The sequence below is a fragment of the Numenius arquata genome, chromosome 5 (assembly GCF_964106895.1).
Source record: "Numenius arquata chromosome 5, bNumArq3.hap1.1, whole genome shotgun sequence".
NCBI lineage: Eukaryota > Metazoa > Chordata > Aves > Charadriiformes > Scolopacidae > Numenius > Numenius arquata.
This window is the reverse complement of record NC_133580.1, coordinates 55272862-55290768: the sequence shown is the minus strand read 5'-3', so window position 1 is coordinate 55290768 and position 17907 is coordinate 55272862. Positions and strand designations below refer to the sequence as shown.

At 39.4% G+C, this 17907-nt stretch overlaps 1 protein-coding gene across 1 annotated transcript in view; it reads right to left on the bottom strand.

Moving 5' to 3' along the window:
- HTT (huntingtin) overlaps positions 1-16430 on the bottom strand; it is a 76963-nt gene extending 60533 nt beyond the window's left edge. Inside the window, exons 1-9 of the mRNA XM_074148136.1 lie at positions 16330-16430; positions 9914-9997; positions 9337-9457; positions 5471-5530; positions 3408-3487; positions 2850-2988; positions 2460-2601; positions 770-948; positions 57-261 (exon numbers count right to left, since the gene is read on the bottom strand). Coding sequence (XP_074004237.1) covers positions 57-261; positions 770-948; positions 2460-2601; positions 2850-2988; positions 3408-3487; positions 5471-5530; positions 9337-9457; positions 9914-9997; positions 16330-16430 — 1111 coding nt within the window. The remainder of the gene's footprint in view (positions 1-56; positions 262-769; positions 949-2459; positions 2602-2849; positions 2989-3407; positions 3488-5470; positions 5531-9336; positions 9458-9913; positions 9998-16329) is intronic.
- Between the last annotated feature and the right edge of the window lie 1477 nt (positions 16431-17907).

Here is a 17907-nt window from a genome sequence, read left to right as displayed (position 1 = left end):
GAGCTAGTGATGTATGTTCATCTCCTTTTACTTGAATTACCAAAAATATAGCTTACCTATAAGTTCCGCTATGCTCCCACTGCGGTTCCTGCTGGCAGATTCATCTTTGGATACACTGACCTGTGCAATGCCCCCTGAAGCAGTCAGGGCATGGAGAAGTTCAGGTGGTGGTGTTCTAAAGAGCTGTTGTAATAATTCTAAAGCTCCAGTCACAACATTATGGTCCTGATGCTGGGTGTAATGCAGAGTCAATTCATAAACCTAAACCCCAACAAAGTACTGGAATAAGTCTCTATGAAGATGCAACATACCACAATTCTTCTCACATAACACATTAAACTTCAGTAATGTTTTAAAAATGACTGATATTTGCTGTATCTAATCTTCACCACACTCTTCCGAGGGGAAAATGTCAATTAATTGTAGCCATTCAACTGCTCTTTTAGTAGAATTCTGTTATTTCTGTTTATTGTTATAGGAGGAGGAATCACATCAAAGAACACCTGAATGATTATGAAGTTCTTTAGCTTCTTTGGGAACACCTAACAAGCACTGATGATGCATTTTTCTGGGATTTCTGGTTATTAACATTATTCATCAGTAATTCCAGTCACTGGACCAACTATCATTTACCAAAATGAACAGGAATTTGAGAAAAGAATTCAGAATGTTCAACATCAAACCAGTCCTGTATCACACTATATGTGAGATTGATTTCTTTTCCTTCCAGTTAGTACTTTTCAGGTTAGGGTTACTATTTATATTTTACCTGTGTAAGTTGTTCTGGTGAAGGTGAAATCTCTGTTTCTTTTCTTGTTACTCCGAAACTGCCTTTCAGGCTGGTATCCTTTACTTGTTGTTGCAATAAAGGTATGAGATACCTTAGTGTAAGTAAAACACCCAGAATTAAAAGAGTAGGATGATCATCTTCTACAGGAACCAGCAAGCCTAGGTGTAGAAAAGAAGTACCCAAATCCATTATTGGCAGTGGTTAGTTTCAACACAAATGTTATTTCACATAGTCCACAAAATAGCTTCTAAAAAAAACCCAAACAAACAAACAAAAAAAAACCCAAGCCTAGCAGCAACTTAAGAATACTTTCTAAATGTAGAAACATTTGAAAATATGCATTATTTAATATTCCTGCCAATGATTTAAGCAATGTGGGAGAATGGTCAGAGGTCTACTCTTACCTTCCTTGTTCCCTACCTCTTTTCGCTTAATAAAAAGACAGAAAAATTTCTTTTCTGTAATACCGGACGCCTTCACCAAGTGATCAAGACTCTCTTGCTCCCTTCACCTGTCTCCTCCCTCCACGTGGTAGTTTAATTAAGGTCAAACAGAATTCCTTCATACACACACTTGCTACTATCCTAATGAATGACATGTACACTCCGTCAAGTATTGTGAGCCTTGTCCCATATACCTACCTGCTAATCAGAGTCAAACCCAAAATATATTAAGAACAAATACAAGATATGTAAGAAAACACAATGTTCAATGCAAAAAAAACCAACCAAAAAAACCCATCAGAATCAATTCACGGAGCTCCTATTAGTGCTCCTCTCTGCATTCATTGCCAGTACCATTGCCAGGACGTTATAAAACATCACCTTTGAGGCAGGAAAGAACAATGTGTGCTCAAAAGTGCATCATTTTCAAGTCCCAGAGCGTGAGATAAGTCGTTATGTGGCATTTGAATTTTTCACCCATTCTTAAAGGAAGCGAGGCTAACAGGATAATGCTTTATGTACCCGTTCGTCTTCCTGACCTCTCCTTTTTGCAAGATATCCTACATAGTAAAGAACCCCTCATCAGTAACAAAACTGAGGCAAAAATTTCCAGTACAATCCAGACAAATGTCTCACGAGTTGCAAAATATCCCAAAGACCGTGCAGACTTCCCAGATGAAGAAATACGGAAGCAATACCTAATGCAAAGTGTTGTGCTTTCCAATAAAATTTAAAAAAAAAAAAAAAAATTTCTGGTCTAAGTTCAGTTTTTAACAAAGAATCTACATGGTACCTGTTCTAAAAAGAAGTTAAAGGGCATGTGTTCTTGACCCAGAGAATAGCAGCCATATCCTGCACCTCAGACCTGCTGCATTAACAACCAAGCTGCTGAGCAATTCAAGCCTTCAGACTCCTGAGCAAGTTCTTCCAGCACACCCCTAGACCTCCTCATTTTCCAACAGGCTTTTTGTTTACTTAGCTGTGGCTGTTTCTTTGCAACATTACTGAATTAGCATTGCAGTACATAGAGACACAAGTTAGTTAGTCATATCTTCATCTAACTTAATACAAAATAGAGAAAGCATGAGCAGTGTAACTGGTAATGTTAAGTATCTTTCCTTTGCCTGAAAACCTCACACATTAAAGTTATCTTACATGGGAAAAAAAAATAAAATCATGTTACTTATACCTGAAGCAAATTTAACTAATTTTCCCCTGAATCTTACCTAGAAGTACATTCAATAACCAGGCATAAAAATACTGCATTCTTCGGGAATGTTGACAGATGCTTACTGCTGATCCTGCTGCTGTTCGACGGATAGTAGGGGAACTGGATTTAAGATTAGCTATGAAAGCTTTCAATAAAACCTAAAAACAAAGATATCTTACTTAAATTTTTATGAGAAAGAAAAGGAGACAGAAGTGAATTAAAAGTCAGCAAATCTATTTTTCATTCATTCAAAGCATTACTTAACGTACATTAAGGAAGGGCAACTTTTGCCTTAGTTCACACATGCAGCAGTAACACTGCTTTCTGTTACATCTGCTTGATAACGCTGATAGCTTACTGTGCTTTGAGACATAACAGCGAGCACTAATAGGTTAAAGAAAGATACCTTAATCTCATTGTCATTTGCAAAATTGCCAAAAGCTGCCATGATTTTTGGTATTGCCGCAGCCAGGGTCTCTTGTACTGATTCTTCTGGTCTCTTACTTATTCGTGTTAGACAGGGCAAAAGGTTCACTAAGTACGGCCTAAGCATGGCAATGGAGAAAAAAAAATTTGAGATGAGAACTTCACCCATCTAAACATTTTTAATTCATACTCAAGTTCTGTGGTATTACTACATCATTAAAAAATGTACCTGTTAGCTACACAGAACGTAGAAAAAAAGAATTTGCAGACATTAAGATAGAAATAAAGAGAATACATTTAAAAAAAATATATGTCATTGTCTTCACAAGTTTACCCAGCCCACCCCCTGGAGCACAGAACTAAAATTCCGCTAAGAGAAAACCAGCTAACCAAATAAAGCTACTTCAGAGAGAATAAAGTGATAGGAATTCTTCCAACCTCCCAATTATATATTTAAAACTTGAGAACAGTAACATTTTGTTAACATCTGTATTTTGTTAGATGTTCTTTGGAAAGTTCATTACTAGGATGTGTTTACCTGCACTTTTGAGGCCGAACTAGATGGGCAAGCTCAGCAAATCTCCACAGCGCAGCACGTAGACTTCTGGAAGCACCATTCTATAAAGAGTATATAATCATTACATTTCATCAAGCAAAACCATTTCCTAAAGAATACCTACAATATACAATAGTATATGGTTTTATACCATTTTACTTAAACATATAAAAACATAAGGTGCCTGGAAGCCATAAATTCCCTTTAGCTAAAAGGAAGTCAAGTCAGCTCCATGACTGCCTTCAGCTTTCTAGCTGGTGCTAGGAATTTTCCGTGTGACCCAAAATGAACAATGAAGAACACCAAGAAAGAGAAGGAAATGACTGAGTTCTCCACTCTGCTGAAATAAGCTTAAAATACCACAGAGAAAGTCATCAACCAACAAAGAAACACTGATGATGTGAGAGTCTAAAAATCACTGGAACACTTGCAGAGATATAAATGCAGAAAAAAATTGACAGCAGTGGAGAAATGCAAACAAATAATATTCAGTTCTTGACTGCACGAAAAAAACCAACCCCACATACTGATCTGCGTCACTTCATAAAGGCTTGCACGCTTACATTTAGTATCTGTGTGTCTGTATTAACACCTTCAGTTGTGCACCTGACTTCAGACAGGTGCACACAGACCCAGAGCTTATATAGTAAAGCTCCTTAGTATTGTTGCAAATACAGAAAATTATGGAAGTCAATAGATGTGTAGGAAAAATTGTGTACCAACTGTAGTTTGAACCTAATGCTTCTCAAATCAAGCCCCTCCAAAGACAGAGCTAAGATGTTTAGAAACTGTCACCTATTTCTTATTTTCTTTAGCTAGTATATCAAAGGCTCATGGTCTTGTTAGCATGACAAGTAAAAAAACCTTGCATCTGAATTACAAAATGTGCATTTTTCAGGTTCAAAGCCGAACAACAGATTCTGGCATGGCTCCTAAAATGATCCAACTAACGCACAAACAAAATTTGGTCTGCTGGGTGCTTCTTAATGTCTGCTACCTCTCTCTCTTGCCTTTGCCATGAATTTGAGACCAGCTATTCAAGAAGCACATGCCACCTGAACAACAAAACATTTCCTTCTGCACCTAGTCATAAAGCGCAGAAACTTCTGAGCAATTTTTTGGTGGCTGGTTTTTGTTAATTAGCTAGACATCCATTTCTATACCCTCAAAAATTTTGCATGACATGAAGGTACAACAGTTCAGTAAGATTCACACAGGGCATACAAGTAGTCCACATCTGACAGAAGAAAAGCTATCCACATTGCTTTTATTATTTTATTGTCTAGAGTCCTATCATTCCCGAAGATATGTAACAAAAAGCAATAGCATTACTGTCCAATAAATAACATCTATATTTTCTCTCTATACAAGCCTTGCTATATGCTTATAGATGCAAGAGACATGATTTTCAATGATACCGTCCTGAATACAGCACTTTTCTAGTCATATACTTCAGAAAGACTATTACTCAAATTCTTCCTGTGGACATAATTAAATTGTGACTTTTGGTACAAAGAGAGATGTTTCAGTATTTTTACCCATGTTTCTTACAGAAGCTGTAAGCATGCATCACACATTCACAAAACAGTAGTTAAAACTTGTATCGGGTCACTTCAGGTCTTGATCAAATGATTCCTCCAAGAAGTTATGTCAAATTAAGAATGTCACCGTCCTCCACCTACTTTTCACCATCCTTTTGCTCGAAGTTATTCTTTCCAGCTCAGTCAGTGGAGCAAACATCATGAATATGCCTTAGTCATTTGGGTGCAGAGTCACTGAGGTCAACTCAGACTGCTGTTCACACCAAATGCTCACACATTTTCTGCCAGACAACCTGTCAGGAGCGGTTATATCTACACAATGGGGCCAAAAGTGAGGAACTGAGTAGAATAATACATTAAACAGTCACAGATCCTTCAAAAGTGAAGCTTTGACGTTGATCTTAAAAGACATACACTATTTATTTACACTAACGCCACATTCCAATATACTAAAAAACTTCGTAAATACCATATTACAAAAGGACATTAAAGCAAGAAACTCACCTTTTTAATCTCTTTATACAGTTCTAATTGTAACCTAGGAAGATTGGAATCCATCAAAGCCTGCAATAAAACGCATTGAGAATGTACTGTATCAGAAGGGAAGCACTTTACAGGAATAAAGTTACACTTGCAAAAAAGGCACAGAACTATCTAACTGCCCTTGTATTTCATATATAACCAGGAAACTGCTAAATACTGGAGAGACACCTTTACTTTTCACACAAACACAAAATAGAAACGTGGACAAATTCCACAAACCCTAACAATTATTTGCAGTTAATATTGACTGCTTTACCCATTCTACCTAAAAAAGGCCATATGGGATCAGACTACAAGCAGAGCCAACGTAACATGCTTTTTGGCAATTGCCAGAAATAGATACTCATTAATAGAATATTAAAACACAAAAATAGTATAGCAGGAAATACCTCTCACTGCTTGTGAATATATCCCTACCGTCAAGTAGCCTCCTACTATTTCTCAAACTGAGGCTGTATTTGTACCATTACCTTTAACAGTCCTTGAAAAACCCTTCTTTCATGAATTAGCCCATTTTCTGCATCCATTTATTACAAGATATTCTGGACACCAGAAGCATCGCATCCCAGGATCTAATGAAGCAGTGTGCGGCAGAGCATACATTGTAGTTTGAACCTGCAGTCTGTCTAACAACTAGGGTACGTGAAATGAAAGTAAGCACCAAGAAGTAGTGATTTTCTGTTCACCTCAACTCAATCATTCTCCCTCCATCTTTAAAATGGCAAAGAATTAAAAAATAGGAAAATAGTTCTGCTCTATATCATCTCTTCCTATGGAATATTTTGTATACATACGATTACCCTTTCTCTTCCATTTTTTTCCTAGTCCATACTACTATTTATGAACATTTCCACCATCACTTCCCCAGATGAAATGAGTGCTTCACTGGAACTGGCTGCCCAGAGAGGTGGCGGAATCGCTATCTCTGGAGATATTCAAAACCTGTCTGGATGCGTTCCTGTCCAGGCTGCTCTAGGTGACCCTGCTTTGGCAGGGGGGTTGGACTAGATGATCTCTGACAGTCCCTTCCAACCCCTACAATTCTGTGACTCATACAACAAGCAAGTGCCTACAATATGGATTTATACAGCGCTATAATGTTTAGTATTTCATTCCTTATTCCTTGCCCAATAATTTAATAATTTCTAATTTTCCATCTGCCTTCTTGACCCCTAAACATTAAGTTCACTTCTTCACAGGATTACTCTTACATGGCACATGCTGATGTAGAGGCCACAACAGCTTAAGCACCATCAGTGAAGTGCCTGTGGTTTCTCCAAAGCATGATTTGCCCAGCCTAAAACTGCATGCTCCAAAATTTTGTTTCCCCCAATTATACCAGTCGTTATAATAAAATGGTATTACCTTCCCAGAAAAATTTTACCTGGCTTGTATCTTTATGTTGTCATAAGCACCCTAACTATTAACTGCAAGTACGTAGATGACAGCAGGTAAGGATAAATCTCACTTATATCACAAAACTTAATTTTTACAGGAATTTCACTGACCATGTTATAAGGATATCAAGCAACACAAAAAGGTACCAGCTACTATTTTGGCTTCAAGGGTAAGTTGTTCTTACAACACACTCAACTGAAGCAACTCTTTTTACTCGTGTATACCTATATTTTTAGCAGGCTAGAATCTAAAAAGTCATCTCAATCAGAAAAAAATTGTAAGCTCAAAATTACTAGAAATAGTAAGTCCCAATTACTGAGACCAACTGTACTCCAATCTGTGTGAACAGTCCCACCAGTATCATTAGAACAGAGAATACTACAATATCATACATCATTTTCAGAAACAGACAGCTTTAGTAACACCTTACTCTCAGAAGCCTGGTAAATCCTAATGTGGTATTTTTACTTTTAAATAAAGATATCACCAAAGCTATTTAAACTTTCAGCCATTTATGCCGTCTGTGAGGTTCTGACAGGTAAGCATAGTGATACTTTAAGATGACCTACAAAGTGTTTATCTAAACTTACTTGCTGTTTTCAGTTTACAGCCTTGTCTACACAAATGTGTTACCAGTTTAATTACGCTAATGAGCACAAACTCCAGACAGACACAAAATTACACAAGTAATGCTTACAATCTATATTCTTACATTTAAAGAGAGAAAATCTAAAGCATCTTTCTAGCTACAGAATTAGTCTCTAAAATGCCTGAGGTACTAAAAACGCTGAATGTTGACTAACATGCAAGCTTAGGGGCCTGACGCCTCTGTTCCATTCCTCACAAGCATCACGGCTTCTCTCTGCATTTATACACGAGAGAGCGTCTGCCTGAAGACTCGGTTGCTTCTACACAGCGTAAAACACAGAAACAGAATGCAAACTATGATCAGCTTTGATAACAGTCCGATACATCCATGTGGCTAGAATATCACAACTATTACAATCTGATAGCTGTGATCAACCGGCAAGCTTAACCGATAGAAGATTCCATAACTTAGTCACTTTAATCTTTAAAACAAAACAAACTCCTATACAAAGATTTAAAAAAAAAAAAAAAAAAAAGCTTTTCAAGTTACCTTGAAACATGCCAGAAAGCAAAAATATTGAATAGATCAGTGAATTACAGAGGTCAATTTTATACCAAGCCTACAGAAGAGTTTGGTGCAAAGAAGGAAGTAAGTTTGCATCCATTAGAACTGTTTCAGAGCATCTTTTAAACCAAATTAAGTTACATAATTGTGTATGCATTTCATAGAGTGCAAACTCACGCAAATGAAAAAACATTTAAATCAGAATGAATAGAGCAAAGTGCTACAGGGCAAAATGTGAAAAGCGAAAGACATTTGCACTTCCTTGTTCCCTATCATTTTGGCATACAGTACATAATTCAGTAAGCTTTCTGCATACTAGTTTCAGCCAGAAGTTCAACACCCAAAAGCTTAATTCATTCAGATGCCAAACAAATAGAACTTAACTGAGAGAAATCTCTACAGAAATAGGGATGTTTGCTTGCTTCTACACACCGCTTCATGCTAAAGAAAATCATTATTTGCATATTTCTAAAGCACTTAAACTTTGCATCAACTAACTATGCAGGTGCACTACATTGACTCAAAAGTCAAGTATTTCAAAAACAGGGGGGGAGAAAAAAAAAAAAGAAAAAAAACCCCAACCAAATAAGAAAGGGCAGATGAAGGTAAACCTGTCCTGGAAGCAGCAGCTCACATCAATTACTCAAGAGGTTCACTTTATCATACTTTCAATCAAGATTTAGACCTTGCCTGACCTCATATGAATGCCTGTCCACTGTTCTCCAACAAGCCCTTCATTCTGGATCACAGCAGGGTAATAAACAATCTCCAGAATTATTGCCCAAAAGCTTCTTCTCCAAATCTCAGCAAATCACACCACCTGAATTACAGCATGCTACTAGTCTGGAATGAAAAGCCACTACATCTTTCAGCTTGTTTTTTAATAACATTTTTACCTTTCCTCATGTTAACCATCTTTATGTTTACAGAACAGTAAGAGAGTATTCCTCCCATACAAGATGATTTTGCCTACCCTACCAATGTTCTTCTTTTAGCTAACTTGAAGAGAACTAAGTTAATGAAGAAAGAATTGAAGAGTTGAAGAAAAGAATAGATTAGGATGATGAACAACAGAAGACAAGTTAAATATCTTGATCTGGGCATAAAAAGTATCCTAAGAGCACATACAGAATTTCATAAAGAAGCTTACTTAACCTCTTACATTATGAGATATTATCAATAATAAGAAAAGCAACTAAAAACATCAGTGTGAATTCATACAGGACACTGCAGGTGAGCAGTAAAATCTATTAGCACTATGTATAGAAGTTCTTACTTTAATAACTTTATTAAGGCATTCATCAGCAACCATCCGGACATCGGATTCTGCGTCCTCACTGCAGAGGAGAAAGAGCTCCATAGCAATCCCCAGCAGTTTCTGAAATTCTGGAGAATTTCTAAATAAACAAACATAACAAACAAACAAACAAAATTACAATGCACACTATGAAAAGCAAACACCAATGCTACTTTTGAGGGGATTTTGAGAATCAAGCTACATATATTATACAGAGTTATACATGAGGAGAAGACATTCAGTGGATTAAAGCACTTCATTAGGAGTTGGGAGATCATTTCCCTGATCTTTCCCTACATAATCTGGCAAGGTATCTGACCTCTGTGCTTCAGTTAGTCTGTCTGAGGTAGAGGATAATGCCTAGTCCACCAATGCTTAAAAAAATTACTTCTTAGATTTTGGGTTGTTATAAAAGAAATAATTAAAAAAGTGTGCCATTTCAGTTTTAAACAGAAGTTGAGCATTTAAAATCAGCAATTATCAGGAAGCCTTCAATAAACTAACACTCCAAAGTAGCTATTCATATTAATGCAATAAATTAAAGACATTGTCTTACCTTAAAGATTGAGCAACTATGTTTTCACATATTGTTAGGCAATGATTCACTCGATCTTTCTTGGTAGCTGAAAGTTCTTTCTTTCTAAAAGAAGAATACAACGATAATGAGTCTGAGAAGACTTCAAAAGTAAGCAATGACCATTTAAACACTCTTGCTAGAGTAGTGTCTAATGATTATACAAGAAAAAAGTGCACTCTTCTGGTCATTACATAAACAGCTGTCCACCAACTACCCATAGTCCCTGGACTGCGTATACTAACCGCTGCTGAGAGCATGCAGGCTCACAAGCAAAGGGAAGGATACCAACTTAGAAAAGGAATGGACCATTTAACAGGGAATATCATACTAATTCCGTAACTTTCACTGAGAAAATGTTGGGGAAAAAAAAAAAAAACAAAAAATAAAGAGGAGTAAAGGGAACGGAGGGAAAAAGTGGAGCAGGCCTAGAACAAAGCTGAAATAAACAAGCCAACAGAAAGAAAAAACTTGGGTAAAATAAGCCATAATACCACTTTTAGAAAGATCGTCCTCACACATAATATCACCTTAGACTTTTTTTTTTTGTCTGGCAAGTTCTTGAAACTTAGAGTTCTACTAAATTGACCATTTTGTATCTGAACTGGAAAGGATGATGAGGCAATGCTATCATACACCACATTCCCCCATATCATTTTGTAATTATAGTAAAGCTTTAGGCACAGTCTATGCCCATCAAGAATAATGTCCCTATAGTAACACTTGGTATAGTCCAGGAAAGGCCAAATTTAGTCAACTCGCAGCAAGAGAATGTAAACCAATCACCGAATCGAAGATTGCATATCTACAAGCAACATATAGCACAATATGAAAAGCAAAATTTGTTTAACATTCACTTCAACATGATATAAACTCCTACAACCCTTTACAACTGAGTCTAGAACAGAAGCTTCTTCCCTGCTCCACCCCCAACCCTTCCAACAAAGGAAGTGAAAAAAAGAGGCGGAGAGATTCACAACTGTGACTGCGAAATTTTATTTCATTGTATGCAGTGTTTCCTACTCTTAACTTTCCTGACACAGAATCACTTTTAGGAAAGCAGACATTACTTTTAAATGATTAACCGGTAGCAATACTGGAGCTAAACTGCACACCCAAAGGTACCTCTCCTGCGTCTGTTTCCTCTTCACTTATATTCACAGAGAATCTTCCCTTTTGTTTTCCAAGTGAAAACTGAGCATCTGTACTTTTAGCATTTAATTTTCTGTCTGAGCAAAACCAGCAAAACCATCAAATAGCAAAACAGTGCTTCTGAACTAGAAGTTGGAAAACTATGTGAACAGCCTTGAGATATATTAATATAGTTAACACAATATTAAGGACCTAGAGCAAGCAGTCAATAAGTGCATTAAATTAAGCTAACTTAAAATACATTGTTGGACAAAATTTTTGAAGAATTAAGCTGTAATATTTAAAAGCTTTAGGTCAAATAATAGTACAGTTTTTGAAAAAAGCCATTCTTTGCGAGTAACCTTGTCCTTTTTCTTCCATCAGGTTGGAAGTGGGTGGTTGAAAAGTGTTCCCAAGATTTCAGGTTTTTTTCCCAAGGATCCTCTCATCTCACTCCAGAAATGCTTTCCCTTTAAAAAAGTTTAAGGAATAGTTCTTATTAAAATCATTTTCTCCATTATAATTTGGCAGTATTTTGTTTAGGTAAGCTTCAGCATTCCTCAAAGAGAATCTCTTCTTTGGCTTGTGTTCTTAAGCAACTGGCAGAACACGAGTAGCCAATCTGAATTAGATCAAGATATACAATGTCTTTCTATCTTGAAAGGCACCACAGAGTCTTTAACTGCAATTCCAGATCACCTCTAACAATACAGCAAATACTTCCTAAAATCTCCAACCGACCTTGCAACTTAAGTATTGTTGATGTGAACAGGTACCTAAGAAACAGATTAAATAATTTCAACTTCTATGATAGTTTTACCTAGCATTGCCCACATCTCCTATGAGCACCACATATTCCACCCAAGAATAGAACAAGCACATCTGAACTTGCCCATAAGCTCACTATTTCAGATACAAAACACATTAAAGACATTGCAGAATAAGACTGCTTCCTGAAAAAAGTTCTACACATACTACAGCCCTGAGCAAGGCAGGCAGTAGCGTTCAACACTACTTGGACTAGTACAGATCAACCTCTTCAGCAGATTTCTGAGAACAGAGAGCTCACCTAACACTGAATCTACCACCTCACTGAAATAAATTTTAAAAGGCCTGAATAGAGAATATTTCATGTGAAAACTTAAAAGGAATGCATACAGTTAACAAGTACCATTTAAACTGAAATAACAGAAACTAGAGCTGAAGACTAACTATCAGTTACTATCCAAAGGGAAAGAAGAACAAACATTCAGCCATTCGCTGTACTGAATCTTTCATCTGCCATTTGGTTATTCAACTTCCAAAAAAACAGCCTTTGAAGGAATGAAAGAAAAGGTGGAAGACAAACATTTAATGTACCCTGTGTGCACACATACATTTTCTGTACCTACAGAAGGACAAAGATAACAGAACAGTATCCGGAGAGGAATCACTTTTTTTGGTTTGTTTGTTTTTGTTTTGTTTTCAAAAAAAGAAAAGCTCTATTCACAAGTATTATGAAGTCCTCATGCAAACTGCTGATGAGCGTACCCAGGGGGACAAGCAGCATCACATATTTCTTATAAGAGAGCTGAAGTAGCAAGCCCCAAGAGTAAGGCCATTTCAGTCTGATGAGTAACAGAAGGCAGGAGATATCGGAAGCAGCAGTTATCTACAGGAAAGCTTCATCTCTCAGGCAGAAGAATTTAATCTTCTGCATGCTTCTAAAGAATCTCTAGCCAAGAAGATTAATAAACAATATAGGAAAACCGGCAAGCCCAGATAATTTTTCACTCTGAGTCCTGATGAGCTGGCTATAAAGAGATGCAGCTCACTGATGCTAATTTTTATTAGGCCTTGGAATTAAGGATATGTAAAAAGAGTACCGGAGCTCTGAAAGTGAACCAACATAAAGAAAAAGGGCCAAGCCAAATGGCTTGACATTAATCTTGAGAAAAGTAATGGGAAACGCAAAAAAGATTCTATTAATAACAAACAGAAACATGAGCAGATCAAGAAATAAACTAAGCCCAAATACGGTGGACGCTTCAAACAATGTGTAGTAACACAGACAATGATGGATAGTCAAATAAAGGAGAACATGTCCACAACGCACTCTAGAAATGATAACTCAAAAAAAACCCATCCAGGAACCACCACTGGCAAGCAGGACAATAGGCATTAGTCACAGAGTTCATGTGGTCTTCAGTTAAGCAAAAAATTCATGATACTTCTACATATAGCACTGATGAAACATGAAACCAATGTACAGCCACAGCTTGAGTCAAACATTAAAAAAAAAATCCAGTAAAGTCCATGAGTATAGAAAAATGGATATTGCTGGAGAGCACCTGGCCTCTTGCAACACCTTTTTCTGTAAAGGTAATGGTTAGAATCAAATCTAAGGAAAAAAAAAAAATCAGAAGTAGGGCACAACCAACTATAGTAATTAACTTTTAGAACAAGTTAACAAGAAAAAAGGTGAAGAATCCACCTTTGGATTAATCGAATGAAAGTTACATACTTTTCCAGAAGAAACATTAGCAAGTCATTCTCTCAACTCACTGATAAGAAGTAAAAGTAAATAAAATGTAAAATATAGGATGTTTTGTGACAGCCCATCTGCTTTTTAGTTTCACTGAGTAAACTCTGAATTTTTACATCATACTAATCAAATTTTAAGTTAGTGGGAGCTTTGTAACCCAATACAAAACGCCCAACTCCAACGAAAATTTAAGGATCTGAAAAAGCTAAAAATAGGTATGGAAGAAAATAAGATGCCTCAGGAGAAGCGTATAGAAGAACTATGAGGACAGAGAGCTCAACCTAAGTTTTCATAGAAGAAAAAAAAAAAAAACCAGCAGGAGATAAGAGAAGGGGCCAGAAACTGACATCTGACTGCAATGCATAATAAAAGCATAATACATGATTACTGTAGATTTAAATATCTCAAAACAGAAAAAGCTCTCATCTCCTTGGTAAAAGCTTGAATTCAATTAATGTTTTAATTTAAAAAAGCAAAGCCAGAATATCAGTTTTATCAAGAGTTTAGAAGCCATTGTCTTAAAAATATAGTGAAGAAAAACTCCAATACATGTTGTGCAAACAATTAAGTCTTCTCTACCCCAATCTCTGTGATCTTAAAACATTTCATAGCAGGAGACAGGCAGCCCTTAGTAGGACTTATTCACTAACCAGATGTAACATGCTCAGTTTCTACCAAAAACATTTAAAAGGCCATTTTTGCCTACTCCAACAGGAAATTTTTTTTTAATTATTATTTTTAATCATGTAGAGGTAACATTGTATTGCTTTAAATTAAGGTAGCTTATTTTGGGAGAAGAAAAAAAATAGAGGGACGTAGGTAGTTTTACTTCTACTGTAGTAAAAAAGTCCAACAAAAAAAATCTCTACCACTACCTGTAATAATGAGATTACTCTATAACTCAAGGAATGACAGCTTCTCACTTGTCTAATTTAGGCAACTTTAATCTAATGGACAATGTCAAATACATATCTAATGAAGTAATTAAAGAGCAAAACAGTAGCATTTGTGCTATGATATCCATCAATTAATTTATTCTTTCATTACCGAGAGGTAAAATCGCATCCTTTTACAACAGTAAAGAGATAGAACGGTAGGAAGTTACCACACAGACTACAAAATATTTAAGTCCTATTTGTACAGAACCAGAATGAAGATGAACACCTCTCCTGAAATGCAAGGAAAACACAGAGGCAGTTTTCCTTTACAGTTAATTACAAACAAACAAAAAAAAAGTGCAGACAGTATTGTTAATTACATTCACAATGTCAGCTGGTATTTCACTAAAAGTTTGGGAAACTTCAGCAAAGACTGCCCCAATACCCTTTCATAGACTTTAATGAGGCTTAGAGCTGTTACTGAATTTGTAGAGCTCCTGGGGACACACAATACCATCAGCTTTCTGAAAACACACAGCCTATTTTTAAATGCAAAATAAAGTCAATACAGACAACTACAACCCTAATTTTTTAATGTTTTGAGAAGAGTATGTGTAAATTCAGACCCTCAAACCAAGTATAACATCCCTCCACAAGCATTGCAAATAATTTTCAGGACTCTCTTGAAATACCATGACCTATCTCATCAGTAACTTTTTAGACAGACTTTTTCAACTACATATAGGAAAGACTGGAAATAGATGGCCATCTATTCTCCATGCCACACAAAGTACTAGCACAAAAAATGCACACAACAGATGCCTTACTGGTCTGCAGACCAGTAAGGCATCTAAAAACCATTAGCTCGTGAAAAAGATTGTTGTTTTTCATGTATTATGACCCAAAAGTGTGAAAATGCATTGAGATTGTTTGAGAGAACACTTTCCAAGCAGTATCAACCATGATAATTTAGTTGGCATCCATATCAGAATGTACTGTGGGAGCAGGTGGCCAAGAGCCCAGCTCCACTGCTTAGCATCCTCTGCCAAAACACTATGAAACTGCCAATTTAGAAGTTACCTGCTCCTCAACCCTTCTGCTTCTCCTGTCTCCCCAGTAGCTAGAGAAAAACAACAGCATGACTCATGTAGTTATCCTGTAAAGACCTTAAGTGTCTTTTCACCTGTTTAATAAGAGTTAACTTTTAGAGGATTTTGGAAACGTGAGGGGCAGCACCGTGGCGCTGAACAGCTCCTCGCCCTTCTCAGCCCCACGGGAAACCTCAATATCGCATGGATGTAACGCATTTGCTCCTGGTGCTTAAGAAAGCAAAAGGGTACCACAAATACTTAAACTAACTCCTCTTAGCTCTTTGCACAAAAAGTCACAGGACAAGACTTTAAATGAAGTTTGCCAGGAACAAACATCCACACTAACTCCCCTCAGATGCAATAGGCTTAGTACTTTAAGTTATGCTTAAGGGTTTTTGCCTGTTTTCCTGCAGTTTATTAGCTGAAGATAAGGTTTTGCTTCCTGGAACCCGTCTGTGAAACCCAGAGCATTCTTGTGTTTTCCCTTCGTTACCCATACCGCTGTATTTTCAAATGTGCTTGCCCAGAAAGTTACTCCGAGCTTAAAACTTAAACAGAGTGCAGGCAGCGCTCCCAGACACGTCCACAGAACAGCCTCCTGCCAAGGACAGGGAAGCACCTCAGGACTAACTCCTCCGGGGACCGCCAACTGCCTCTCCGACTGCTCGCCGGTCCAGAGCGGAGGCTCGGCGGGGCGGCCTCCCCCCGGGGCAGGGGAAGGTGCCGCCGAAGCACCTCGGGAGCCCCCCCGGCCCCCGGCCGCAGGTCACTCACGGTCTCTGGAGCGGCTCCTCGGGGATGGCAGCCGGACCCTGCTGCTGCTGGAAGGAACGCAACGACTCGAAGGCCTTCATCAGCTTCTCCATGGTGGCCATGTCCGCTCCGCCCGCGCCGGCGGCACCGACCCGCCGCTCCGACCCGCCCTCTCACAGGCTCCCGGCGGCGGCGGCCGCCCTCTTCCTCGCGGGCCCGACTCTCCTCCTCCTCTTCCTCCTCACGGACTCGCTCTCTCCCGCTCGCCCGGCGCCCTCAGGCCAGCCGAGGCGCCGCCGCAGCCCGCGCCGCGCCGCCCCTTCACTGCCGCAATGAATGAGGGAGAGGCCGCAGGGGGCCACAGGCGCTCCCCAGCCGCCCCGCCGCCATCTTGGGTCCCTCCCGTCAGTCTCCACGCCACCGCCCCGCCCCCTGCCCCGCCCACCTCGGGGCAAGGTCCCGCGGGACCCCAGCTGCGCGGGAATGCGCATGCGCGCTCCGCAGACACCACCCACCCCCATCCACCCCCGGACTGGTGTCACGCGCACCCTGACGTACATATACACACGGGCACGCGGGGGCAGGAGGGAGAGCGACAGGCTCTCTGCCCAATCAGAAAGAGGGCTCCGCCCCTTCCCGAATGCCACAGCGCAGCGGCTGAGGCAGGCGCCAGCGCGTGCGGAGGGCTAAGGGCCGTCCCGCCGCGGCTGAGCGGGGAGGGGGCGCTGGGTCCTAGAGCCCGCCAGCCGCACCACAGCGCCCCCTGCTGGGGAGGGAGGCAGCCGCTCCGCCACCGCAGCGGCGCCGGGCGGGGGAGGTCCGCGGCCGCCCTCCGCTCCGTACCGGGCGAGGGTACAGGTACGCCCTTCCCTGCGGGAAGCTGCAGAGGTGGGACCCCGGCGCCCATCGTAACCCATCAGCAGCCCACGCTCCGTGCGCCTTCACAGCGAGTTGGCGTGCCGGGGGACCCTTGCAGCTCGCCCGCTCGCCTCTCCAGCTGGCCCACGGTGCTTGCCAAGGGCGATCCCGGCACTTCAGTCTTATTTCAGGCTGCACGTAGCAGAGAGAAACGCTTACTGGAACAGGACACTTAAAGCTTGGCAGCGTAGCCCCTGTCCTCCCGCGGGCTGGAGCTGAGTTTATCAGGGGATACTAGAGAACATATTAAACACACAGTATGCAACATTTAAATCATTGATTCTATTATTAAGCACTTTTTAATTAAGTCAACGCTACGGTGAAGTTCGCAATTACAACCACCAATTTTAATGTCTATTTAAGGGACAGCGGGTAAGAACTGGCCATTGAAGCTGCATCTGGAACACCTGGAATCGGTTCCAGCTCTTGGAACTCTGAAGAACAGCAATTCCCAGTTAATGACTTAGTATCCAACTTGGTTATTGCCAGAAGGGATGGAGAAGAGAAGCGAAGCGAAGCTCAGGTCTCTGGCTGTTCAGGTCAACGTAAGTCCTAACAAAATCACCTTATTGATCACATCCCTGCCAATTAGTAAATAATTATATTTATAAATAAAGTTTATTTACATGCTAATGAAGCTAAAGATGAATCGCTTGAAACATTCCTCTGAAAATAAACCTA